Here is a 25,523-nt window from a genome sequence, read left to right as displayed (position 1 = left end):
GACAGCTGGCACCATCACAGTGGCTGCTGGGCAGGGGTCCAGGTGCCACAGGGCACTCTCGGGGCCATTGCTGTGCGGTGTTTCCCCTGCACCGATGGACCCAGAGGAGACTGGGCCCTCTGACTTCTGACCAGTCTACCTCCTCCTCCACTGGGGACCACAGTGCCTTGTGTCAGAACGGTGCCTAGAGCGAGGCCGTGTGTGTGAGACGAGGCTGATGACTTTACACACGCACAAATCTGCCGTAACACTTGCCATTTTCTAAAACCTTAGAGGAATGAGACAACCAGCATCACCGAGTCAGCACCTAACTAATAAAAATAAACTCCTGGTCAGGAATTTCAGTCTGACAGCCTGCAAGCACACAGCATGTTCTCTTTCTAGGTGTAAAATCCTTAGTCCAGCTCCTAGACACATTGCTCCAATTTCCAGTGGGCATGGAAAGAACACACGTGTCCCTACCAATCCCCTTCCCTGGGCGTGTCCCGGTCCCAGGAAGGGATCTGGCGCTCAGTAGCTCCTCGAAGGCACCACAGCCCGGAAGGGCCATTCCGCGGGCCGGTAGGCACCAGCCAGGCTCATGGAGCTCAAGTCTGGTTCCTGGGCTTTCTCCCCACCCACCTCCTCCAGGCTCCCATTCCTATAGGGAGAGCCTTCTAGGTGCTGCTGGCTCTCCCTACCAGGTGGCTGTGGCATGGCCTGTGGCACGGGACTGACTCGCAGAACCTGGGGGACGCATCTCGAGACTGTGGCTCAGGCTCTCTGTCCACCAGGGACAGCTGCCCTTCCTTTTCAGTTCCCTCAGGTTAACCCCCGCAGAAACAGACTAACTTGGACCATAGCCAGCACCTAGGACAACAGGACTCCGCCACCCCCAGAGCCAGCCGCTGAGCCCAGGGACTCCTGCCTTTCCTCCCCTCCAGGCCTCCCGAAACTGGACTTCTCTGAATTCACACGCAAGGAACCAGTACCAGCTGGCCTTCCTTCACACACCAGAATACTTCAATATCCTCTCATAAACTTAGGACACTGTTTTCTTGTTCTTGAAAGAAGGAAAAATTGCACGACTGTCCATTCTTAGGCACTGTATCTGTGGGGCTCACTGATAACCCCGGAACCCAGCAAATTCAGCTACATCGGTTAGCGGGACTCGAATGCAAACCACTCCCAGATTCCCTCCATCAGCCACTGGAGAAGGCCTAGGCTCTTAGGTTCGGGAGGGTTCGAAGACAGGCGACAGCTCGGTGGTGACCCCTGATTGCCTCCACGCAGGATCTCCTATTCTAAGACCCAGCCTTGTAGCCATCCGCTCCCTCTCACGAGCGCAGAGCCTCCCCGGGAACACAAGCTGCCCTGGCTGTCTGCGTCCTGCCTCATGCTCTAGGTTTCCTCGTCTTGACAAACCGTGACTTCTCGTAGATCCCTAAGCCTAGGCTGAAACAAGCACGATGGGCGACCCCCAGCATGAGGACAGGAATCGAACACAGAACTGAAGGGGCCGCTCTCCACGCGAGTACGACTGGTCTGCAAAGGGAAACGGGAGCCCGGGTTGCATGCGGAGGCCGCTCTGGTCAGGAGGGGGGCCTCACACCCCCACCCCACGAAGGGCTCGGCCAACATGACCCTGGTGAGCAGAGGACACAAGTCCTTGCAAAGGTCTGGCACTGTGGGCCTGCCACCCAGACCCCAGCCCAGAGAGCAACACAGTCGTGGCGGGGCGGGGGGTGGGGGGCACTGCCCCTACACGACCACGTGTGAGAGTGCGGCATTCAGAGACGCGGCTGGCACCCAGTGACTGCCTGTCTGGGCCCCTGGGTCCCCTCTCTCCTGGTGCCGGCCGCCACCACCCGGCAGAGGTAGCGTCAGTGGCAAAGGGAAAACAAGGCCGGGAAGGGCTTTGGCATGATTTCATTCTCTTTTCTCTCTGGCCGTAGACCCACCTGAGCAAGCGGCTTTAGTGAATACAACTTTTTTAAAGTAATTTGACCCGGGGCCTCTGGGTGGCTCAGTGGGTTAAGCCTCTCTCTGCCTTCGGCTCAGGTCATGATTCTCGGGTCCTGGGATCGAGCCCCGCATCAGGCTCCCTGCTCAGCAGGAAGCCTGCTTCTCCCTCTCCCGCTGCTTGTGTTCCCTCTCTCACTGTGTCTTTGTCAAATAAATAAAACACTTTAAAAAAATAAAGTAATTTGACCCAACTGATAACCCAACCCAAACAAAAAGCCATGTTTCCACAACAGCCTGAATGTTCCGGGGAGGAGAGCACAGTCCTGTGGAAGCTTACGACCCCCGCCCGACAACCAGCACGGGGAACTGAAGACGACTCTTCGCCCTCCCAGCGGCTCTTCTGAGTGCTGGCCTTTCCATACAGGCTGGCCCGCCGGCTGCCAACCCTTCCTTCGCCCATGTCCTCCGCGGCCAATGAGCAGCTCCAATCCCGTCCATCACTTTTGCAGGAGAAAAAGCAAATGTGGAAAAAGGCTCAAGTGTGTGTAGATCTGCATGTGTGTGCACGCGCGCGCACATACACACTCACACACACACACACACACAGAGAAAGCACCAGCTCTCCTCCGCGGAGCCGACTCCCTTTGGATCTCTCCTCACTTGCATTCTGGCCCTAACAGGAGCTTTTCACAGGGTCATCAAGGCCTTGATGGCCAACCCAGATGCTTCAGGAGCTGCGAGAGGAAGTCCTGCTCAAACTTGTCCTCACTCCAATGCTCACCTTTCCAGAAAGACAGAAATTCCTTAAGAGCCCCAATCTTTTCTCCCAAGTCAGGGAGAATTTTTCTATGATCCAACCATATCTGGCTCTTGGAAGGTTCTTTGTAAAAATACCGCAAGTCCATCTTTGCCTCACCCATCTCTACCGACAACCATAGGGGAGTGAAACGGGAAAGTCTGCAAGCCCTCCCTTTTCACATTTCAACGTCTTGCGCTTGCTAGGAAGACTCACACGATACCAGCGCTGGGAATTTCAGGGAGCACCTGCTCCTTCGGCTGGGAGGCCCTGGCACAGGAGCGGCGGTAATGCAGCAGGAGGCCAGTTCTCCTGACCGCTCTCCACCAAGCTGCCCTCCCCCGACACCGATTAACAGGCAGGAACCACGGTGTGCTGTGACCACAGCAGCATGTGGACTTCCAAAGGTTTCCGTTTCACACACGGATGCCAAAACCTAAAACCTGAGTCTTTGGGTCTGATGAATACATGTTAGGGGAAAAAAACCACACAAACTTCCGGGGTGCTTGAGTGGCTAAGTCGGTTAAGCATCTGCCGTCAGTTCGGGTCGTGATCCCAGGGGCCTGGGATCGAGCCCCCCATCAGGCTCTGCTCAGCTGGGAGCCTGCTTCTCTGTCTCCCTCTGCCTGCCGCTCCCCCTGCTCTGACAAATAAATAAATAAAATCTTACATATTAAAAAAACAAAAACCACACAGACTTTTGGATTAGTTCAACTCGATACCGACTTCGGCCAGCAAGGTTGTGCCTCCTCATCCTCAGCGTGCCAGTAAGCTGCTGTCCGGACATCCCGTGTCCTCCTCGCCGCTCAGAGGAAGCCCACCAAGCCGAAGTCTGAAGTCTAAGATGGGGAAGGCCCAAGTGCTCCTAACCCATAGCTTACTTTCTCCACATCCCTTGATACCCAACTCTGTCATGCTTCTATTGGAAAAGTTCAAATTCTTTGACTGCCTTGAGAATTTATCCAGTGGAAATAAGCAGAGAGACGAGGAAGGTCACTCCTGGCTTCTGAAAAGTACAGCATTCATCAGCGATCCCTTGGATGGGATTCAGTAGCCTTTAGCGGAAACACTCGAGTGGCCTAGGAGACTACATTTCCATATTGCGACTTGGCAGATAAATTCCAGGAAGTGCATGGGATGGGTTTATCCATCCCAACGCCAGGTCCTTAATGAAAGGCAAAATCAACCCACAGACTCCACAAGGCCCAGGAAGCGCCTTCCAGCCTCCACACGCAGAGTAACACGATCAGACGGCATCTCTGTGTCTTCAGTCACCAACTACCTTATTTTTGAGTGAAAACAAAGCTCCTCTGTCAAGAGGAGAGAAAGACCCATTGTCAAATTTACATTCTAGGGTGAATCTTACTTTAACGACAGAGCAGAATCAGAACCTGGGAATTCTTATGAACAGATGAGACAGAATGAAGGTCTCTTTCTAATGAAAGCTCTTAGGCCACTTCCAAGTTGTTACTTGAGGAAGTCAACCCTGAGAGAGCCACACGAGTTTCCGCTGCGAACCGCCCAGCGATGATTCCCATCACTCTGCCAAAGCCCCCAGGAGCGATGCAGCCTGCATCCCCCCCCACAATGTCCAGAGCGACCTGACATCACTCCACCAGGATCCTCGGATGGGTTCATCGAGGCTGACAAGGTGTGGGGGAAAAGTAGGCCCTGCCAGCTTTCCTGGCCGGTGGTCATTAGACACCTGCACATTCTCCCCTACACGGAGGAAGCAACAGAACTCTACAGAAAAACAAAAACGCTAAACATTTTCTTACCAAAAAGTTCAAATACATTCTCCACAGCAAAGGGCACAGGCGGCCATGGTCACTCTGCAACGTGCTTTCAAACAGGGCTCTGATCCGATGAGCCAAGCCGGTCTCGGGAATCGTGGCATGGATCTCTCTGCCATCCACCCTGCAAGACAAAGGCTCACGTTTCTCCAAGACCAGTTTTCGTGCCCCCCACCACTGGCGCTGGCGGAAGAGGAGCGTTAGTGACTGCCAATGCCCGCTCCGGCAGGATCAGTGTGTCAGGTACAGTGCCATCCCCCGGTCTGGGGGTCCTGGGGGCGCAGGCTGCAGACATGATAGGGCCCCTCCAAGGCCAGAGGAAGGCAGTGCCCAGGCTTCTGTGCTCTCTATGCCAGAGTCCACCCAGAACTCCCACACGATCTCCCTGCATCTCCGCTCTCTAGAGCCAAGCCCACCCTTTACTCAGCAGAATGCGAATGCTACCTGATGGGAGGAAAGTCCTTTCGACTCAGGGGACATAGAGTGAATAAAATCCCAATGGAAGAAATAAAAAAGCGACACACTCTTCAGAGGCAACGCTGAGTCATCTGCTGATAAGAGGTAAGAGAAAAGCCACCGTGATAGTCACTTAACCTTCAGACACACCCTCACCGGATCAAGAGAAGACGTGTAGAACGGAATGCCGTGTAGAACGGAATGCCGTCATCGCCAGTGATAACAACAGAGGCCAGTAACTCTCTCACACTCCTTCTTGCTCAGCCCCTCCCTGCCTGGCCCCTCTGAGCAGTTCTCGCAGGAGGCTACCGTTCACCTTACGGAAGGCGAACCTATTCGAGGGGACGGGACTTGCCCAAGGCCACACAGCGGGGATGTGGGAGAGCTGGGATCTGAATCCACAGTCCGACTCCGGAGCCCCTGCTCTTGCCCATCGTGCTATCCCCACCGCTGCTCAGACAGCAGATGCCTGACCGGACCCCCACACGCCATCAGCAACGTTCAGGAGCCCAAACGCATGGTCCAGGCAGACAGCCATGAGAGCCCCTAACAAAGCCACTGCAGTCCTCTTCCAATAGGTCATCCCACGTCACCAGGACACCCACAGCAGTGCTCTGGGCACTGGCCCGTATTTGCTTCTGGATCCCAGAGGCCTCACAGGGCAGCAGGGTCACAGCAAACACACCACAAAGGCTTGTGGATACACGGACAAGATGTCCGAACCTACCTCTGAACGGTCTCCACCAGCCTCTTCCTCATTTTCTCAGCTTCAATCGCGAACAACCAAGGCTCCAAGGCTTTGGCGGACCTGGTAACAGCATCAAAGAACCTTCTGGTCTTACTGGCTGCGTGGGACTTGCTCTGAACCTGTATGTAGGCCCTCCAGAGAAGCTGGTTGTCTGGGTATAGCTGTATCGCCTCTGAGAGCGCCTGGCGCAGGGGAGCCAGGGGGTAAACGTGGACCCTGGTGTGGAACCGGAGCAAGCCCGTGTGCAGCAGCGTGACAGCCTCGAGTACGCCGCCCGGGCACACCGAGCCCCGCAGCCCCGCACACACCTGCTCGTAGAGCCGCACGGCCGCCTCGATGCCTACAGTCACATACTGGAAGAGCAGGAAGCACTTGGCCAGGCTCGCGAGGCGGTGAGCCGGGCTGGCGGGAGCTGGAGCGGAGCCGCAGCTCTGCCCCAGGCAGTCCTGCAGCGCGTGCTCGTAAGCCTTCCGGGCTTTCAGGACATGAACGGCCGAGACCGGCCCCGAGTAGGGCCCATAGGGCCCATTCTCCGTCAGTCTGGTCAGTACGTGCACGGCCCGGGCCGCAGTGGTCCCCCTCACTTCGGCCGAGAGCTCCAGCTCCAGCTCCAGCTGCGCGTAGAGGAGGCCGAGCTCCCAGAGCTCGGACCCCCTCGGTTCCCCGCCGCCCGCCAGGCTGAGCGCCGCGTCAAACACCTTCCTGGCGTCCTCCGCGTTGCCGAGCAACCACTCCAGATGTGCATACTGCTTCCAGAGGCAGAAATCGTTGCGGTTTTCTGGCTCCTTAAGGAGATTTTTGGCGAGTTTTTTGCAGTTCTTTCCTTGTGACTTTAACCTCTTCTTGTTTTTAGTGTGCAGATACCAAATGACCTGGAAGTAAAAAGAAAAGGACTCCTGTGTGCTCTGTGATTTTCAAGCAACCCCTTTGTCCGGTCCGCTTCAGAAAGCCACACGGGCGCCTACACTTCCTTCCTGCATCACAGGGTAGCCAATCATGTGGGATCCCTGAGCTGGACAACAAATCAGGACTGAACTAAGGCTACTGGCGCCCCCAAACGACCGCATCCAGGCTTCCACTGGAAACCTCGGTAACGAGGCTCGTCTGGTCCAAGTATCTTTCTCCAGTGACAGGAGGCCACCAAATTTTCTTACACACTATTTTTCAGAACATGTCCCCGTGTGTGCAATCCGTGTAGTTTATTTAAGCGCCAGAGCTCTGGACGTTAAGATTCAATACTAACCAGTGGCCAGCAGAGGGCAGAAGAGTCCATCCTAGAAAAACACCTAACAGATAGCGATGAAGAGCGAAGTAAGTAAGTAGCTTGTTTTATCTTTTAATAAACCCGGAAACCCCCAACCCCCTTCACAGTAACTGCTCGTATAATCCCAGACATCTGGCAGAAGAGTGAACACAACAAACAGCTCCAGTCACTGGCGAGCAGCATACACAGGGCCCCTCCCACACCCCTCAGCAGGGGCAGACACACACTGGAGCCTGGGGGCTCTGAGAACAAGAAGGGGCCAAAGCCCAGTGCTGAGGAACACCAAGAGCCCCGAGATCGTGTCTGAAGCCCCCGCACGGAGCAGGGGAGGCCGGAGTTACCTTCGCCATCTCGTACCGTAGCCAGGAGAAGCAGAGCTGGGACCTCTCCTGGCCTGAAAACAGAGGCATCACAAGGTGAAAGACATTGCGGATGAACTCCTCGCCCTCTCGACTGTGACCTCGGGTCCAGCGACGGCAGCCCAGGGGGTCTGAGCGGCCAACACAGCTGATGCCATTGAAGGAGAGGTTGAGGAAAGTCAATGGCTTTTCATCATGAAGCCCGTTATCGAAGATGCTGTTCTCATCCATGGCCAAGTAGACGCAGGAGGCCGGGGTGCTGAAGCCACAAGGCACACCCAGGAACTGCAGAAAGGCTGTGACCAGCTGGAACTGAAGATCCGGTCTGGAGAGCTGGATCAGAGACTGTGCGATGTCATCGAACAGCACCTGTAACAGAGAGGCAGTTGAGGCAGCCCGCTCAGGGGTGCAGTTTGTTCACTGCGACAGACCAGAGACAAGGCTTCGCGACTTTTCCTGGGGCCCTTTCATGTGGGTGTGCTGATGATTCAACATTACTCTTATTAAACTTTAAACAGACAAGAGCTAGGTTTCCTGCAAGATGCAAAAAAGCCAGACGCCTCATCAGGCACCGGAGAGATGGAGGGGAGCTGGCGGGGGGCTGGTGGCATTGTCACGCTGCCCAGGCACCAGCAGGAGGAGGCAGTACCATGAATGGGCTTAAGCCAAAACCTTCCAAAGGAGCCTAATGAATTCATAGAAAATCTAGGATCGTACTCACTCCTGAAAGCACACATACTGCTTTTGTAGTTACTCTAATAAATTACAATCACCAAAACTGTTTATTAAGGTAGAAAATAAGAGGACGCCCAGGTAGCTCAGCTGCTTAAGCAGCTGCCTTCGGCTCAGGTCATGATCCCAGCATCCTGGGATCAAGTCCCACATCGGGCTCCCTGCTCAGCGGAGAGCCTGCTTCTCCCTCTGCCTGCTTCTCCCTCTGCCTCTGCCTGCCACTCTGTGCTCACTCTCTCTGACAAATAAATAAATAAAATCTTAAAAAAAAAAAAAAGATAGAAAATAAGAATTTTATTATTTGGGGGCACCTGGGTGGCACAGTGGGTTGACAATCAGACCCTTGGTTTAGGCTCAGGTCCTGATCTCAGGGTTGTGAGATCGAGCCCTGCGTCAAGCTCTGCGCTCAGCACAAAGTCTGCTTGAGATCCTCTCTCCCTCTCCCCCTCTATCCCTGCCCCCTTCTCTAAAAGTAATAAATCTTTAAAAAAAAAAAAAAAAGAATTCTATTACTTGGTGGCTTCTTCATACAAAATTGCCTTCAGAAATGAAAAATATGCTAAAAGATAGATAAATAGCAGTAAGGCAGGAAGAAGACTCCAGCAGCCATGGGTTGTGGCAAGCGCAATTCAAGGCTAAACGCTAAGTGGACCCGTCCGTGGCTGATTTCATGCCGCCACTTTAAAGTGTGAGGCCGCGGAGGCTGGCCTCTGTCTCAGGGCACAGCTGACCTGCTTGGTCTCCAAGGCTCCCAGCAGAGAGGAAGCCAAAGCATGAGCACAGAAAAATTGGACTCCCTGGGGGCCTCCTCAGAACTGTCAATTCATCGGAAAGCTTCTCTCCTCCACGCTCTGATTAGAAAAAAAGCTAAGGGACAAGGAACTGCTCAGAGTGGAAGTTTGTTCCAGAAACGAGCTTCCAGACAACCACTGGCACTCTAAGCCTCAGACTAACTTCTGGCCAGGTGACCCTGAACGCTAGAAAACCATCGACCACCACACGCCCTGCTCTTCCTGATGCACGGCGCCAGCCAGGAAAGGGACACCCTGTGCACACTCGCCGCAGGCCACGCATGCAGCATCGCAGAGCTGAGCGGCAGCTTCCCTGGCATCGGCCCCTCCTTCCCACCTGGAGCTCCCCAGTTCCCTGGGTCCCAACCATATCTGCCACTCCTCAAACATTCCGGGCACTCATGTTGGTCGCTGTGCCTGGAGCAGAAGAGCCAGCATCAAATAGTCATTCGACATCTGGGAATGTCAACTGAGCAGTCAGCACAGGAAAGGCACGGTCCGTGCACCAGTGGTCCCGCAGGGAGGGAAACGGGCAAAAACCCCCACCCTGGCAGCACGTAAATCGCAAGGAGGGTCGCAGACAATAGACCAGGCCAGAGCTCGTGAACCTCAGGACCGCAAACACCTGCTGGTCTGTGCCTAGAGCGTGTCGCATGGCAAGCAGTATGGCCAGGTCTTAGGAAACTGGGTCCTTTTCAGGCTCCAAGTAAAAGCTCTTCCTTTATTTTAACATAAAACTTTCAGAGCTGCCAGCTACCAGTGCAGCACGGGCCACGTCGCTCCACAACAGCAAACGAGACAACATAAGTGCCTGGTGCACCACAGCGGCTCCAGGAACGGGAGCTGCTTCCCCAGTGTAGTGACTGTCACAGCTCAGCCTCTATATCCAGGTCCCCTTGTCCCTCCAAGTCAAACCTATCCGCCTCCTCTCTGAGGATACAAGAGTGCGATGGGGAACGTGGACAGAGCTACATAACCACGTCTTGAAAACCCTGAGTCCTCAGGCTTCCATGTGAAAAACTAGCCGGCTAACTGGAAGACCGTCTCCGGGGAGGCCTGCCCTCCTACTTGGGAAAAGGAACTATCTGGTCAGGTTCCTCCACGCTCCCACATCACCAGTGGGCAGTGAGGTTTCCAGAAACAGGAACAAGAGGTCAGGAGCAAGCTCACCTCTCCCAAGCCAGGCTAGTGCCCCAAGCACCCGGCAAGCTTCCTGCAGGCAAGCAAAGCCCGTGGGAATGGGCAGAAGGGAAGGACCCGGCAGCTGGCCTCCCACCGGGGGGGGGGGGGGGGGGGGGGGGGCACTCGCCTGTCTCTCGGGGTCTTCACAGTCTTCCTCGGTTTGCTTCCTGGTCTTATCAGGGCGCCACGGCCGCCAGTGCCTCTGGTCTCGGGACCGCTCAGCGGCAAGCCAGATCTGCCACCTGGGCAGACTCTTATCTCGTATTTCCTGGTCCTCGTCTTCTGGCTCATCATCGTCATCATCTAGATGAGAACAAAACTTTTAGCTCACCTCACCAGCAAATAAAACCACCACTCACATTCCACCGGTCTGTGATGCCACCTCCTGTGGGTCTCTGGAGTGCCAAGATGAGTAAGACCCAGGCCCAGCCTTCTGGAACATTCAGGGACTCAGAGGCACTGAGGGACTCTCCTATCACCAGTCAGGTTCCCAAAAAACCCTGGCAGTTAGCCAATGGAATCAGATGATCTGTAATGTTATCACAGCAATTAAAATGGGAACACACCTATTCTAGAACAACACTACTGGAACTTTCTATGATGATGACTTATTATATACCTTATGTGTCTACTATGGTAGCAACCAACACATGTGACTTAGTGGGCACCTGAAATGTAGCTGGCAACACAACTCAATTTTTTACTTTATTTCATCTTAATTTAATTAAAACGGCCACATATGGCTAATGCCTAATGTACTGGACAACACCATTCCAGAAAGCTACACGACACTTAGTAACAGCACTGGTTTAGATTTCCTAAAGCCATCGGGATTTTCAGCCAGTGGCCTTATGATCACAACTTGTGTTCACTTCTCCAAAAAAGTCAATTCAAGATACCCTGTACTTTCACTTTGTTTCCTAACTCTGAACATGCAAAACAGGAGAGGAGAAAAGTCTTCGGTCTTTTAAGGTTTACTATTTAAAAATAAATAGTGTTTAGAAAATGGTATGGCTACCCCAGAAAACAAGTGGGCAGTTTCTTATATAATTAAACATGCACTTACTACAAGACTGGCAACTGCACTCTTGGATGCTGATCTCAGAAAAATGAAAACCTACGTACACACAAACACCTGAACACTAATACCCACAGCAGCGTTATTCATAACAGCCAATCTCTGGAAACACTCCCAGCGTCCCTCAGTAGATTAACAGGGAAATTTGACATCTACACCATGGACCATTACTCACAGTAAATCACCCTGAAAAATTACAGATGCGTGCAGCAATTCGGACGGATCTCGGGGGTGATGTAAAGTGGAAAAAAGCCACTTGTAGTATATTACACAGAAAACCTATGTTGGTGAGAATATGGAGAAACTGGAACCGTTGTGCACCAATGGTGGGAATGCAAAATAGCGCAGTCCTGTGACTAGTCTGGGAGCTCCTTAAAGGTTTTCTTTTTTCTTTAAGATTTTATTTAAAAAAAAAAAAAATATTTATGTGTCAGAGAGAGAAAGCATGAGCAGGGGAGAGGCAGAGGAAGAGGGAGAAGCAGTGGGAGCGGCAGGCAGAGCAGCGAGAGGAAAAGCAGGCTCCCCGCTGAACAGGGCGCCCGACTCAGGGCTCGATCTCAGGACTTCTGAGATCCTTCTGAGAGGCCTTCTCCCTCGCCACAACCCCCAACCCCACCGATTGTGCATGTGCATGCACTCTCTCTCAAGTGAATAAAATCTTTTAAAAAATAAATAAATAACAAAAACTCCACAGAATTTAAATGTGTGAAGTATATATTAACTTTCTAAATCCAATATTCTATCTAAACGCTCTTTTGAATTCTCAAAGAAAACTAAAATTTAACCATTTATCACCTTTTTCTAAAGACTTACATGCAAGGTAATCCTTTAATCACACTGATAAAAACTCTCACCCTAAGAGAAATTATCCTGTGAGTCACATATCTAGCTTAGATATCTGTATTTATTACATTATAAATTCCAAAGATTACATGATTTTGGAAAGACACATATAAATATATAACAATATAGACCAAGAGAAAATGAGGGTGAGAGAGAGGAAGTAGTGATACATGAAAAAATGACTCAGAATCAATGATAAATACCAGCTACTCTCTAAATGCCAACCTCATCAAGATGGGACAAAGAAAACTAAAAAATAAAGGAAAAACAAAGAATAGTTATCAACTACTTTTCTGGAAACAGTGTTCCCGGGACACTGCTGTGAGAATTCTACTTCAGTTTCATAGAAATGCAGAATATGATGAACCTTAGAACGCAGATTCTGTGCATTCTAAGAGACATGCTCATTAAAACAAACAAACAAAAAAAAACCCAAAACACAAAAACCTAAAAACAGAGAACCACCCTGAGCTGGTACTCAAAAGTCACTACTAACAAGACTTCTCGGGGAGTTTGGGTGGCTCAGTTGATTGAGTGTCTGACCCTTGATTTCAGCTCAGATTGTGACCTTGGGGTTGTGGAACTGAGCCTGGTGACCGGCTCCACGCTTGGCATGGAGTCTGCCTGAGAGTCTCTCCCTCTGGCCCTCCCTCCGCGCCCCTCCTCCCACCACCTACTCTCTCTCTTAAAGAAAAAAGACTTCTATTTTTGGGTCCTTCATGTGGTCTTGCAGACTTTAGCAGTAGCTAAAAGGGTAATATCTACTTCCACTTTGCCTTGCAACTTATTTTTCCTCACATATGAAATCACTGGTTAGCCTGAGAGTGATGCCGGTTCTTTCTGGAAGGAAACACTCCAGGAAAGTAGCCGAGCTAAGGGAGGACTGCCTGACTCTGCTAGTGCCGCACAGAGAAAAACAACTCCCAACACCCAAAGGGCCAGAGATGCCACCTGGCCTAGAACCAGGGCTAGTACCAAGTTTTCATTCCTTGAAGAAACCAAGGCCCAGGAAGGTGACATCTGTGAGAAGAAGCCAGACAGGCCTGGGCCTCGCTTTCCCTCTCACTTTCAACAAAACCAGGGGGAGAAGCAATTCCTGAAGAGCCGGGCATGGTGCTGACCAAGATGGCAGCCGTACCCACGTGGCTATGGAGTGCTTGAAAGCAGCTAGTCTGAATGAAACATGCCGTAAAGTGTAAAATACACTCCAGATTTCAGAGTTCATATAGAAAAAAAAAAAAGGCAAAATATCTCATTTTTTTTTAACAGTCACACATTGAAATATTAAGGTTTTAACATACTGGGTCAAACAAAATATATCCTCAATGTTAATTTCACCATTTTAATTTTTTAATGTGGCGACTAGAAAATGTGAAGTTACTTTGGTGGCTTGAATTATGTTTCTACTGGACAGCACTGTCTTAGGATGTAAATCCAGAAAGAGTTTGGGGTCATTTTGGATGACAGTCACATAAATGCTAGTTAACAATTATTTTATAGTATTCCTAAGTAGGGAAGGGTGCTTCAAAGGACCTGATGGTCTGTCCACTGCCAAGAAAGCAGAAAGACTGTCCTTAAGACACACTAAATGGGGATGGGGGTGAGGGGGATTCATAACAAGATTACTTCTTGAAGAACAACTTCTTGAAAAGAAAAATGAAACTTCCTTCCTCTGGAAGGAAACTCAAACCCTCCACAGGACAGGGGTGTTGCCTAAAGGCCATAAGGATGACAGACGGTCTATATTCTCCCAACGCTTCCACTTAGCATATTTTTGATATTTTGATGTTTCTACAACGTTCTTAAGGACTGACAGAAGAGCTTATACATATAAACAAATAATCAGGCAGACATGAAAACACATTCCAGAAGACAAAGGCAGAGGCGTGCGTATCCAAGCCGAGAGGGGCCTCACCTGGACTGATGACCACCCAGCCACCTCGCTCCTGCTGCTGCATCCACGCTCTCCAGCCGCGGGCGCCCTTCTCCCCAGCCCGGGGCTCCCCACTGTCCCAGAAGGGCTCAAAGAACTCCACCTGTTTGGGTTTAAAATACGGAGGTGAGCCCAGCTTGGACAAAACCGCTGCACCACTGAGCCAAGTGTATTCTCATCAGCACAAGACGGGCTCGTGGCTGAAATCTTGCTTGCCCTGTTTCCAGTAGATTTAGGATACACCCCAAAACAGAAAAAAAAAAATGAGCTAGTATAGTAGGTGGCCTCCAAGACAGCCCCCTGTGACCCAACCCCTGAGTGTGGGCTGGGCCTTGTGACCTGTAGCAATCAGACACAGCAGAGTGACGGGCCACCACTTCTGAGAGTCTGTTACAAAAAGACTGGCCACGGTCTACGAAAAGCTGGGTAGGAGAGGAAAGGTTTCCCAGCTCTGACCCTGGGAGGCCCTTCTAACTGAGGACAGGAATACAGCCCATTCCCCTAAAGCCACTGGACCCTGAATACCTGAAATCATGTTGCTTCCAAGACCTTCCAAGGAGAAGGGGATTCAAAGTTTCCACAGGACAGACCGGGGGCTGTTGAGGGCATGACATCTCAACTCTGTGTTCCTAAAACCTGGCACAGTGCCCAATACCTAGTGGGGGCTCAGTAAACACCTGCAGGCCCAGCGCTGTGTGTGGCAGGCACCCGGTGAATAAAAAGGTCTGTGTGTTAAAGCCAGACCCGTGATCACACCTCTACTCTCCTGCATTTGGGCATCAGGTCTACTGTGTGCGGTGACCAATTCAGTGCAGTAATTCCCAACAAACCGGACTGTGAACCCAGCAATGAACAGGAAAGCAACCATGTGATCAACTGATAATAAGGACTTTATTTTTTTTAGCTGTTTATAAATTCTTTTTTAAAAAATATATTTATTTTTTAAAAAAGCAGGGGAGCAGCAGGCAGGGGGAACAGAGGGAGAGGGAGAAGCAGGCTCCCTGCTGAGCAAGGAGCCTGACATGGGGCTCGATCCCAGGACCCTGAGATCGTGACCTGAGCTGAAGGCAGGAACTTAAGCAAAAGAGCTGCCCGCGCACCTCAACAATAAGGACTTTAAAAGTGAGCTAACCACTTGCTTAAGGAAAGCTTCTATAAGAAACATTTAGAAGAGGACGAGGCTTCCAGGAGCATGCTGTGGGCCAGGAGCCGCAGGACGGTCCAGCCTGAGCCTGGGGCAGTGCCACGCATGCCTGCAAGAGGGCTGTGTCCAGGACAGCCCCGGAAGGGCAGGGCTGGGCAATGGGCCGGGCACAGGCCCCATTCCAAGTGCCTGGCAGCCACCTCAGGAAGAGGAGCTAGAAAGACCACACTCCCTCTTCGCAGTCTTGCTCTTACAAGAGGGACAGAAGAAAGCACACTCCAGAAAAAGAAGGGTGTTTTTTTTTTTAAAGTGTAAAAGTTACAATCAATTTACTTTCTCTGTAGAAACACAGACCAGGGGGCACCTGCATGGCTCAGTTGTTAAGCGTCTGCCTTTGGCTCAGGTCATGATCCCAAGGTCCTGGGATTGAGCCCCACGTTGGGCTCCCTGCTCTGCGGGGAACCTACTTCTCCCTCTGCCTCTGCCTGCAGATCCCCCTTCTCATGCTCTCTGTCAAATGTCAAAAAAAAAAAAAGAAAAAGAAAAAAAGAAACACAGACCAGACTCTGCTTCTTTCATGCTATACTACTTTGTCTTTTAACAATATCTCTCATTTTAAAGATACAGAATGTCCTCAAAGATAAAGTTTTATTTCAAAGCTGTCTGGTAAATGCTTTGGAACTACAGGTGCTGTCAGTAAGAAAAGCCTTAAGAGCGCGCAGCAGGCTCTGCGGACACTTGAGGGGCGTGGCTCCTTGCTTCACGGTCCCGGGCTCCGCCCTCCCCGAGAGGAACTGTTCTCGTCACTGGCTGTGGCTGCGAACGTCAGCAAAAGGCTGGGATGAGGGCCATTCTGATCCTGACCCGGCAACCACACACCCAGGGCCCCTGCGCTCCGCCAAGGTTCATTTCCATAGCATGGCATAGTCTTAAAACAGCACACCGTGTCTTAAAATAATTTTGTTAACTGGCTCATTATACTACTAATCAGGTATACTAATATTAACCAATATTCTTTAACCCAATTTCATCTAGGAAAAAAATAGATAAAAATAATGATGATAAAAATAGTCTTTAAGGGCAATTCAGGAACATTCCACAAGATGGAGATCATAGCCTCCCGAGGCCTCTGTAAGTTCACTATAAATTCAGATATCCTATCCATCTTCCACCAGACCCCCTCGGCGAAGTAGGAAATGGAGATTTCTTTCAAGGAAAAAGGGGCTTTCTTATATGGGTAGCTTTATGATGAGATTTTTTTATCGCTTCTACATCACAAATATGGGCACTGTTCACGTGTCATCTAAATGACAACACCTCTCCACCTCTCCAGTAAGGATCAGCGTTGACAAAGTTGTCAACACGCACTATCGCACTATCGTTTGCAATTCCCGCAAAGATCTTACGTAGTGGAAATGCTAACTAGGAAAATGACCTAAGACCCGGCTTAGAATGCACAGGAGGAGGAGACAATGAGACATCGTGCTCTAAGAGGCATGACCATGGTTTCTCTCCCTGACGGGGATAATTAGCACTGAAATGAGGTCCATAAGTAAGAAAAAAAAAAAAAGGGGGCGGGGGACATAGTTGAGTTTATAATGGGGGAAGTGGATCTTTCATCTCTCCAAGTTTCACTACCTTCGTTATGGAATTTTCCTTGGATCACCAGCATACTCTGAGCAACAGTTCTCAGCAGGGCTGATACAAAGGAGGATAGGATTTTAAAAATACTACCACCAGTTCCCATTATCCACGCTTTCCCCCGTCCTCCCAGGAAGAGAGAGAAGGAGAAAGAGAGGGGGAGGGAGAAGGGAGGGGGAGCGGGTGGGGGAGTGAGGGGGGGGGCCAGTGTCACAAGGACCCGCACCTGTCCTTTGGTAGGCAGGTCTTTCACGCTGTCAGGTTTGAAGAAGGTGAAGTCCACCATGGCCTGGAACAGAGCGACGGCCTTCTCCGAGTGGCCAGCCTGCCGCAGGAAGTGGCAGTGCTGAAGAAAGAGAGCTGAAAGCAGGGACAGCAGGGAGGGAGTCCTGGTTAACACCTTTCAAGGGGAAGAACACAACTTCTAAAAACGTGCATTTCAACACCGAGAACATCTTTTCTCCGAAATTAGTTATTGCGATCATTTCAAAGCTGTAATAATACATGTCCTTGTTAAAAGGACTCACCACAGAACTATAATCAAAGTACATTTATTCCAATTTTTATATGAAGCCATTGGGGAATACAAATATTAACAAAAACTATATATGCTGCATAAAAGTAAGGCAGGAAGTTGTTCTAGACAGTTATCAAATACTCAAAGCTCATTATTACAAGAAAAATTCTAGGAAAAAGGATGGTGTAGATTTCATCAGGAAGTAAAAAATCTGTTTTCAAACTGACTGCGAGGCCCCAGAAGGGGTAAGCTGAGCAGACAGACATCTCAACAGGGAAGGCCACAGCCAGCCACAACAGTCGAGACTTGACTACGTGTCCTTGGCTAAAAGCAGGAAAGCTGGACCTTCTAGACCATGGTTCCTCTACTAACCTGATGGGCTCTAATGCCCACTCCTCACTCCCACCAATAAGGTAGAGAAGGGAAAATCTGTTCTAGTCCAAAGCAGTCCTAATACTTTCTGTTTAAATCCATTGTATCAATTCTGTCATTTCTAAAATAAACCAAAAACACATCTTCATTTTTGACTACAGCCAGAAGCCAGTGTAAGTGCCCAACACCCATGGCTCTGGGGCTCGGCTCTTACCAAACACCGCCTCCTCGGTGCCCGGCAGCGCAGGGTGCGACAGGATGCTGCCGTCCAGCACCGCGGACAGCGTGCTCAAGCACTTGCCATAGAGACCGTGGATCTTGGCGACAGTGAAGGTGCTGAACTGGCTTTGGCAAAATAAAAGGTACTTCTGCCACAGGGCCGTCTTGTTGGGGTGCACGAATATCAGCTTCTGCCACTCCCTGAGCAGCGCGGAGGGCTCCCAGAACTCAGCGCACAGCTCCAGCTTGGCCAGCTGCAGCTCCACGGAGCTCTGGTTGCTCTCGATGGCCCGCTCCAGGATGGCCAGCTTCCGGTCCAGCACCAGCTTCCGAGACCTCTTCCGCTTCTCCGGCTCTCCCTCCTCGAGGGCGTACAGGCCAGGGCTTTTCATGACCTCATCCTTGAGACAGAAACATCATTTTACTAATGGAAGTAGGGGAGCCTCAAAGTCCCGCCACAGCCACTGAGCTCCCCGCAAGCCCCGCTCTATCACCTTGCAGACCAATCGTCCTTTGGACGTCACTGGGGGCTAGCCTCGATTTTTTCTGAGCAGAAACTCTGTTCCTGGGGCGCCTCTGTCACCTGCTACATTTGACGGTGTGTTTATCTCACCCAACTGCTCCGTCACGGGTCGGGGGGGGCGGTCACAAGAGCGAGCATGCAGCTTCCCAAGAGCCAATTTCACCCGTGACATAGCTGAATGTGGGGCGAGACACAACCGTATACACGGTTCAAAGGCAAATAAGTAGGACGAAGACAAAGCCGCGTGCCTCAGAAAGGGAGCCTAGAGCCCCGGCCGGATCACTGGAGAAGCAGCGTGTGCGCATCCTGCACCCTGCACCCTGGCGCACAAGGGCGCTTCTTCCCAGATCCTGTTTAAATTTCACCTTCTTTTAGCTGCCCTTTCTGCTCCCTCGAGGCAGGTCACCCCCACACACCAGCCCCAAATTACACACGAAAGCCCTTGCCCTTCACACATCAGGCTTCCTCGGGGACTTGGAGCAAGCTCAGGGCAAGGGCTACAGTGTCATAATCGCCAAATGCCCAGGGCCAGGGCACCTCCCAGGGGCTCCAGAATGGCAGGAGAGCGCGCAGGTTTGCCCGAACTAGCACGGTCATCCCGAGTAAAAGAAGCCGGACGGCGTTACTTACCTGAAAAGCAACAAAGGCCATCCACAGCTGCACGTCGCGAGGACTCTCGCGCACTCTCCGGTTGAACTCCTCCACCTTGGCCTTGAGCAGCGCGCTCTCTCTATCCGTCTCTGAGTCTGGCTGCTTTGATTCTTGCTCTGAAGGACCCTGTCCTTGTAACCACTGCGTGGTGGACTGATCGTAAATGCCCAGAGGGTTCAACCAGGTTGTAACAGGAGGAAGCGCATCATCTGGGCCCTTCACGGGGATAAAGGAGAGCGGCTCAGATGACGGAGGTTCGGTTTTGCTGCCCACGGCAACTCCGTCAATGTTCATCAATCCCACGCTCTTCTTCGTAAAATAGCGCTCAATGTGCTTGTGCGAATGCTTCTTTTCTGTGGAAGCCCCCTCCCAGGATATACACTGCTTCTTAGGGTTAATGCCAAGGCAGGAGTCTCCTTTCCTCTTGTATCTTGTATTTGAGAAAGAAAGAAAGTTACTGAGGCAAGAGGTGCACTGCCATCGAGGCTCAGCTCAGCGGACCTGAGCTCTCGTGAGGCAACTTAACTGCACGTTTTCAAATTCACCTTACCTTCCGACAGTTTCTATTCAGAGAAATACGACAATTAGCAGTCAACTTTTCCTGTGTTCAACTTATTCCTCTACATACTTCAATTCCTTATTAACATCACATGAATTTAAGATCAGGCCTATCTTCCAGATTCTAGTAATTTCTAGTAGTTTCTATTTTCCTAGAGTTTTGTAAAGTCTGTCCCATACATTACGTCATGGTTCATCACAATCATATTAACAGACAAGGTGGAAATCCTCATCCCTCCTTTACACTATCCTTAAGGACACCAGAACCTTGGCTGACAGTGAGTCACCTGTCGCCTACACTGGTCCTTTTTCCTGTATAGTCCCGTGTTCCCACGTAAGAAGAAAACGGGAAGAGCTAAGATTGTATTTTTAAGCTGAAACAAAATAATTAAGATGACACTTGGCTGACTTCTACTCTAGAGGAAGAGAGGCTGGGCTCTTAAAGGCCTGTATAGAGCGTACAGGTGCCCCCCGGAGTCACACCCATGACTACGGAATATGGGCACAAAGGCTGTGGGAAACCATGCACTCTTCCGTGCGTTACACAAACCAACAATCAAAGAACAGCAAAGGAAGTGAATGGAATTCACCAAAGATAACATGAAGGGCCAATCGGCGCATGCGTAACTGCTCAACATCATGAATCGTGAGGAAATGCACATTAAAACCACAAGGAGCTATGCCACAAACCCGCCACAACCACTAAAATTAAACACCGACAATAATGACCACCAGCGAGTAATCTGCCGGGGAACCGGGTCTCTCCACATGCTCTTAGTGAGAATGGAAACTGGTCGAGTCACTTTGGGGAAAGGTCTGGCAGTTTCCTGAAAAAACTAAACTTAGACTTACCCTGGGACCCAGCAATTCTATTTTAGGCATTCCCCCAGGAAAAAAGGAAACTGCATTTCTACACACAGATGTGTGCACAGACACTCTCAGCAGCCGTGTTCCTAACAGCTGAATGCTGCAAAGGGTCCGGGCGTTCATCAGCAGATCAGACGAACGAGCGGTGGTGTGGCCACAGGACAGAGCGCCACCAGCCGTAAGAAGCCACTACTGACAAATGCCCCAATGGGGCTGGATGTCAAAAACATCCCACTGAGCGAAAGAAGCCAGACCCAAAGCGTGCTATAGGACTCCAGTTACATGGAATTCTAGAAGAGACAGTATTGAGTATGGAAAAAATTAGAACAGTAACTGTCCCTGGGGAGGTGGGGTATAGACTGAGTGGAAGAAAGCAAGAGGAAATTTGGGGGGAAGTGGGGGTCACGGTGATGTTCATTAAGGGCTGACTTACACAGGTGTATGCATGTGTCCAAACTCAGCAAATGAAGATCTGTGTTACACTGTACGTAAATTTTAAGTCCAAAGGAAAAAACTAAATGAAACAGAACTGCAGTTAATGACACACATGCTGAAATATTCAGGGAGCGGTACACTGAGGCTGACACCAAACAGGCTGGATTGAAGGACAGATGGACAGACGGACATGTGACAAGGCAGGCACAGTGAACTATTCATGGTAGAATGTAGAGGGTGGGATTAGGAGCATTCACCGTAAAATTCTTTCAACTGACACTGTATTTTTTAAAAATTTCCACAATATCATGCTGTCAGGGAAAAAAAAGGAGAGAGCAGTCGCCATCTTTTGTCATCTTCCAGAAAGTTCTGCGTCCACCTCCCCCTGGTCCAGGCCCAGCACCTCCTTTGCTTCCCCCACAGTCAACAGGGGCCTGAGAAGGTGCCCTCCCAGCTTTCACATGCACACAAACCCTTCCTCTCCAGCCTCTCCCGCAGGCCCTCCTAGGTTAACTCAAAACAACCGTCCCCAGTCCATTTAGAAGCAAAACAACTTTAACGAGAGGCGAGAGGCAAGAGGCGAGGAGATAAAATAGTGCTTCAGGAGCTCTAAACACGTCCATCATTCTGTAAGGAGCAAACTCTAAGTAGAACTAGTTCTCCCCATAAGTACTATTTTATTTTTACTAAAAATCAACAGTATTTCAACACTCACATAATCTCTTTAAAAATGTTTACAGAGTTTTCTGACTTTAAAAGTGCATTTGGGGGGATGCCTGGGTGGCTCAGTGGGCTAAGCCTCTGCCTTCGGCTTGGATCGTGATCCCCAGGTCCTGGGATCGAGCCTAACATTGGGCTCTCTGCTCAGCAGGGAGCCTGCTTCCCTCCTCTCTCGCTGCCTGCTTCTCTGCCTACTTGTGATCTCTGTCAAATGAATAAATAAAATCTTTTTTTTTTTAAAGTACATTTTGTAAAACTGATTTTAATAGTTGCATTTTATAACAAATGAAAATGATAAAGGGAAAAAGAGTCTTACTGATCTGTATTATTAAATGCCTACTTTCAGATATGTGTTTATGTGTTTGTATGTGTAAATATACTTTTTAAAAATAGCTGATACACAGCTTCGGGCTTTCCTCCGTATTTTTGTGCATTTCCCTGAACCATTTGCTTTAGAAAATACCATTTTTACTGGCTTTGAATCGGTCCGGTGGAGGGGTAAGACCTCATCTAGTTAACATCTCTCTGCTGCTGGACATCTGGGTTTTATCTAATTTATCATTTATCATAGAATCTTAACTGGGAACAACCTAGGCTGTAATTTAATGCAATATTCCCCCAAATGAAGGTTTAGGGGCTTTTTGGTTTTTTTGTTTTTTGTAAAATCCTTATGAAATAGTCAGCTGGACTTACATGGAACAATTCCAGAAGGAGGGAACCCCACTTTGGAGGTTCAGCGAATGATATCATACAGATATTTAATTTAAATTAATTCAGCCCCAGGAAAAGGGAAGGGATGGGAAGAGAGGAAAGAAAAGAAAGAAAGAGGGACAGGGTATGGGAAAAGAATGTATTTAAATCGAGCACACACTTCTGCCCGGAATCCACTCGGCAGCTCTGAGCCCCAGAGTGAGCTGGGCAGTAATAAATTTGCCTCTCCTTCGGTGACTTTAATTCCTTCACGTGCTCTCATGGTGGTCGTCTACCCAGCTCCAAATTCCAAGCCCATCATTTACTAACCAGTTGACTCTGACCAAATTATTTAAAACAAAATCCCCCAAAACCTGTCTGTGCCTCAGTTGCCTCATCTGTGACATGGGGATAATAATATTACCCATATCCCAGAACAGCAGGGATGATCAAAAAGTTTATATATTTCAAGTCCTTAGCCATACACTAAGCACTAGACAAGTTAAAGTTATTATTTCATAAAACTTGGCTCCTAAACATATGCCCACTATTTCACCTGGTGTATAGCTAAACAACAGTCCACTCCATAAATGGAGAAAAAGCAGAGCTGAAGTTCACGGACAGCTAGTATATTAGCCCTAAGGAATTTTCCAAAGGTAATTTGGAATCCCATGAACTCTAAGCCCTGCTCACCACAATACACAAACGCATACGTCACTGCTGGTAGGCTCACACTACTGGAAAATTTGCTTTGATACTGAGTCAGATCTCACACTCTAGAACTTCCACTCATTGATCCTGGTTCCGCCTTCCCGAGTTATACTGAACACTGCCAATCCACCTTCTAGAAGGTGGTCCAGCAAAGCTTAAAAGATATGGACCATATCGCGGTCACAGGCCCAGGACTCACAAGGACTCACCTGGTCCTCATAGGACGGTGCCAGGCGAGTCCTTGCAAAGCTCCTGGTTTGTCAGTGCCCTGCGTGAAGTGTGAAAATTTTCGACCTGACAAAACATGTCCCCTGTCCTCTGACCAACTCACAGTGCCACGGAACCAATACTGCCCTAGATCTGGACACTAACAGTGGTACGGCTATTAATCCGGGTAAGACTTAGCTCAGCTAAGCTTCAGAATCTACTGGGAAATCACACCAACGCCCCTTCCAGCAGCATCCTCACAATTTACATTAGTAAACTTCCCTCGTTAGTCTCCTCCTAAGGCCTGGGCCTCTCATTTGCAGAGATTTAAGAGCTGGTCATTGGGAATATTTCAGTTTTTTCATCTATTAAGAAGTAATAACCCTTTATCTTTGCGAACTAATTTTTAATTCCTATAGATGATGTCTGATATCTGAGTGAGAGGCAGAGCAGGAGTTAATAAATGAGGAAAGAGAGGCTCAGACAGGATTAGAAACTCAAGTGGGATTACATTATGAGTCAGTGGCCAGGTGAGAATGAGAAGCAGAGTTCTCCGTTTCCCAATGTAGAAAGCAGCCTACCACACAACCCAGCTCATCTTCATTTGTGGCCCGGAAAAGAACATTCGAGGTTAGAGGAACACAGATTCCCCAAGAAAGCTGCTTCCTGGCAGCATGATCCTGAGAGGCCACTGACCCTCTCTGAGGTTCCCTTTCCTCGTTCCTAAAATACGAGTGCGGCCCTCCTTGCACGGCAGCTGTGAGGATCACACAGGCTAACAAGCACAGGCTCACAGTCAGTGCTTGCTCGCCTCCCCTTTTCCTGGGTCCTACCGCGTCTGTGGCCCCACATCACCGGGCCATGGGGAACCGAACATGACTTCAAGGAGTATCAAAATTATTCAAAAAATGTACAAAAACATTCTAATAGTCATTCACTCTCAGCCATAAGGTTTTAGGAGACAGCATGTAGATACCAATATCCACTGAAAAATCACAGATATAAACATATCATAAAGGAAATCTTAGTAGGAAATGCCAATGTGGTGAGGCATAATGTCGTGACTAATGACAAAATTTGGAGGTGCAGCTATGTAATGGAAACCGAAATTTATTTTAAAAAGTAATTAGTCTATAAAGAATGATATTGGCCTCCTCTTGGCTTTACATTCCAATATTCTCTACCTTCAATTTTCATTACCTGTAAGCTGTCTGGGAAGAGAGATTGTATATGACTGCTTTGTGTTCCCAGCAGTTCTTATAAACTACTCAGTGCCTAAGGGATTTAATAAGTACTTAATATTTTTTTTAAATATTTTATTTATTTATTTGACATAGAGAGAGATCACAAGTAGGCAGAGAGGCAGGCAGAGAGAAAGGGGGAAGCAGGTGCCCTGCTGAGCAGAGAGCCGATCCCAGGACCCTGAGATCATGACCCGAACTGAAGGCAGAGGCTTAACCCACTGAACCTTACCCAGGTGCCCCAATAAGTACTTAAATATTTTTGATTGACAGGGTGGAGGAGAAAAGTTTAATAAACTAATTACTGAAGTGAATACCATCACCTCTTTTTTTCTCTGGTGACATATACTGGGAGCATTCTGAAAAAGTCATTACCACTTAATGTCACTTTTAAAATGGCTTACTTGGGGGACAGATGAATAAAAAGTGCTCGTGACTTTTTAAAATGGCATATAGATCAGACCAAATGATTTCCAGATAGTTTGTCACAATTATTTATTTCAAGGTATTTTTAGAGTCCCTCATTCAACAATTTACTAAAAACCTACTACGCCCGGCACAATGCCAGGCACCATGGATAAGTGACTCAGACCTGGATCGTGATTACAGGGTTTGAGCTTTCACTTCAGAGTGTGAGATAAGACACATGCCCTAACAGCCCAGCGATGGGGGACACCCACCCCCCGGAATCCAGAAGGGAGGGGGGCAAACAGGGACCGCACACAGAGGGCTCGGGGGAGAAAGAAGTCACTTCCCGCCAGTGAAAATCTGGAAAGACATGGTGACGCGTACCTTGCTATGTCTCCTCGGTAGAGAGACTTATACTCCCAGTTGGCCGGATCCGGTTTCTTGTCTGTTCTGAAGGTTTCTCCTGTCAGAGCCTGCACGTCCTCAAGCCAAACAAAGCGATGCCCAACATCAGCAGCAGCATGACTTTCTTGCCTGTGGGACAGAGGAGTGAGGAACAAAGAGGGAGAAGCACTTTGGAACCTTCTAGCTACATCGTCCACCTTTTCAGAAAAATGAAAAAGTCAAACATTTCCACACTGATGCGCACATAGCATCAAACACACTCAAGTATGTAACGCGCGCACGTGTCACAGACAAA

The 25,523-nt window shown here is 49.5% G+C and overlaps 1 protein-coding gene across 2 annotated transcripts in view; it reads right to left on the bottom strand.

Annotated features, from left to right (window-relative positions):
• Window positions 1–25,523, bottom strand: part of NRDE2 (NRDE-2, necessary for RNA interference, domain containing) — a 50,381-nt gene that overhangs the window by 2,629 nt on the left and 22,229 nt on the right. For both annotated transcript variants that reach the window (XR_004286082.1, XM_032344686.1), the window contains exons 4-12: window positions 25,208–25,357; window positions 18,966–19,416; window positions 17,808–18,213; window positions 16,931–17,064; window positions 13,902–14,022; window positions 10,193–10,368; window positions 7,343–7,729; window positions 5,717–6,609; window positions 4,519–4,657 (exon numbers count right to left, since the gene is read on the bottom strand). Coding sequence is in view for 1 of the 2 variants with exons in the window: in XM_032344686.1 (XP_032200577.1) it covers window positions 4,519–4,657; window positions 5,717–6,609; window positions 7,343–7,729; window positions 10,193–10,368; window positions 13,902–14,022; window positions 16,931–17,064; window positions 17,808–18,213; window positions 18,966–19,416; window positions 25,208–25,357 (2,857 nt within the window). In the remaining variant the exon portion in view is untranslated. The remainder of the gene's footprint in view (window positions 1–4,518; window positions 4,658–5,716; window positions 6,610–7,342; window positions 7,730–10,192; window positions 10,369–13,901; window positions 14,023–16,930; window positions 17,065–17,807; window positions 18,214–18,965; window positions 19,417–25,207; window positions 25,358–25,523) is intronic.

Source organism: Mustela erminea, chromosome 5 (genome assembly GCF_009829155.1).
Source record: "Mustela erminea isolate mMusErm1 chromosome 5, mMusErm1.Pri, whole genome shotgun sequence".
NCBI lineage: Eukaryota > Metazoa > Chordata > Mammalia > Carnivora > Mustelidae > Mustela > Mustela erminea.
This window is presented reverse-complemented; position numbering and strand designations above follow the sequence as displayed.